General features: G+C 39.2%; 1 protein-coding gene across 2 annotated transcripts in view; it reads right to left on the bottom strand.

The window, feature by feature from the left end:
* Positions 1-604: 604 nt before the first annotated feature.
* The window catches only part of LOC119276093 (PITH domain-containing protein 1-like), an 8,036-nt gene continuing 6,529 nt past the window's right edge, over positions 605-2,111 (bottom strand). Inside the window, exons 7-10 of one of the 2 annotated variants that reach the window (XM_037557083.1) lie at positions 1,347-1,455; positions 1,203-1,264; positions 942-1,002; positions 605-852 (exon numbers count right to left, since the gene is read on the bottom strand). In XM_037557083.1, coding sequence (XP_037412980.1) covers positions 960-1,002; positions 1,203-1,264; positions 1,347-1,455 — 214 coding nt within the window. In that variant the 3' untranslated portion in view covers positions 605-852; positions 942-959. The remainder of the gene's footprint in view (positions 853-941; positions 1,003-1,202; positions 1,265-1,346; positions 1,456-2,111) is intronic. The other variant, XM_037557082.1, reaches the window with a different exon arrangement.

Genomic DNA, 2,111 nt, shown 5'->3' with positions numbered 1-2,111 from the left:
ACCGTCACCTATAGGCTCATCAACCATCCTAAAAGCAGTTGCCAAACAAGCTTTATGGCCTCTCAGCTTCTACTAGCTTTCTCAGCTTCTAAGCAGCTTCCACCAGGTTTTCTTAGTTTCTATTAGCTCCGGCCGCTTTTCCCGCAGCTTCTACAAAACTTTCTCAGTTTCTATCAGCTCCAGATGCTTTTCATTCAGCCTTGAAGGAGCCCACATGTCAGTTTTTTTCTCTTCTACTCCCTCCATTCCTAAATATTTGTCTTTTTGATTTTGCTTCGTATATAATCACTTGTTGAAATCTCTAGAAAAACAAATATTTAGAAACGGAGGGAGTAGTTTTAAACCCTCAAATCATGTGAGAGATTGTATAGTTCTTTATTCCTGACGGCCTTGTCAAACTGTCTTTAAGATTTGTTGTGACTTAGTCTTAAACTTGTCTTAAGATTTTGTTGTTAAGACCTCTTCTCATAATGCTTGAGGGTGGGTCTTGGGCTATTTTTTTTGCTCAAGACCCATGTTTGAGGCTATTCTTTGGTTTAAGACCCCATGTTTCTGTAACATTGAAGACGCCCTGACCCCAATGCTGAATGAAAGAAAGGAAAAGTACCACCAATTGGAGACCGGTAGAATCACAGTAACTTGTTAGCAACTCTGATGACATGGGCGACATAGTTAAGTTACCTCATCGAGCCACCGGCAACCACAAGGCAAGTTAAGTTACATCATCGAGCCATTGACAACCGACAAATACACTGGTTTACACTCAAAACTATGAATCTAAGAGCTGGACTGGTTTTATTCATACAGAACTCATCAGAGGTCAAGTTTCTCTCCAACCGAGGAAGCATGTCACTGCAATTGGAAAACAAGTAAAAATCGGTAGTAGCCGAACAGAAAGTGCAGAGTATTACTGTGCGTGACTTCACAACGCTAGACGTTACCATTCTCACCTGACATGCCTACTCAACATGTGAGAAACCACCTCCAGTCTCGGATTTTGTTCTGCACAGAGAAGAGCGAGATATTACAAAAGTCCTCAGATGCTTAGGAGTATAGAAGCATCATCAAGAAACAATGATGATGTGCTGAAGAGTCAGTTTGCATGGTGTGCTGGCACTGGGTAAATCAATATCCAGCTCTAATAATTTCAGAATAAATGTATCACAACACAAAGAAATAGATCAAAATTTAACAAAGCTTACTTGTGATCAGACGGATTGGGCATTACTTCATACACAATTGTGGCCACAACATCCCTTTTGTTCTGCAGCAGATGGCGTGGATCAGTCACACATCAGCATTGCATGCTATATTTCCAGACTAAACAAACATCTTGACTATTGTACCTGAGTAGCTTCACCACGCAAACCAATGTAATATATCTTAGTCGTATCACCACCAAAGTTATCAGGAAAATGCAGAGTTAAGTTGGCCACACCTTGGAACCTTGAATACCTGACAATAACAGCAAGACACAAAAGGCCAAGAGAGGAAAAAGTTAAAGAGAGCTAACAATCAAGCTACTCCAAGTACAAAGTATAACAGGATTTAAAACTTGGTAATTAGAAGCAACTCAGTAAACACATGAAAACAGAAGTGACCTAATACTTCAATCTAATACCCTACTCACAAAATGACTACTGTTGACTCATACAACAGTGAGCATATGTATCTAATGAAGTTTAGCCGAGCAGTAGAGACGTGCTGTAGGCAATATTTCTTCTCCGAAGAATAGCAAAGATTGCCGAACTGGAAAATAGCATCCAACATGTCACAGACATGTGTGGTGTGATGTGTTGGAGGCCTCACACGCCATCCTCACATCATATGATGGTATTCTCCAACTTATACAACAGTAAAAGGCATCTTATCTAATGGAGCATATCATCTACATATATTTGAAGCTTACATTTGAGAGGCTAAATTTGAATATCTTTACTCACTATTTATATTATACTATAATAAAGACCTGAGTTCATGCTGGTCTGTTAACCCTCATCGAGATTGCCAATTAATTTATTAGGACATCACATCTTGTTATCCATTATGTAACTGATGCATGCTTTGAGATCATCAAGTTATAGACAATGAAGACACAAACATTTAAACGA

Source organism: Triticum dicoccoides, chromosome 3B (assembly GCF_002162155.2).
Source record: "Triticum dicoccoides isolate Atlit2015 ecotype Zavitan chromosome 3B, WEW_v2.0, whole genome shotgun sequence".
Lineage (NCBI taxonomy): Eukaryota > Viridiplantae > Streptophyta > Magnoliopsida > Poales > Poaceae > Triticum > Triticum dicoccoides.
This window is presented reverse-complemented; position numbering and strand designations above follow the sequence as displayed.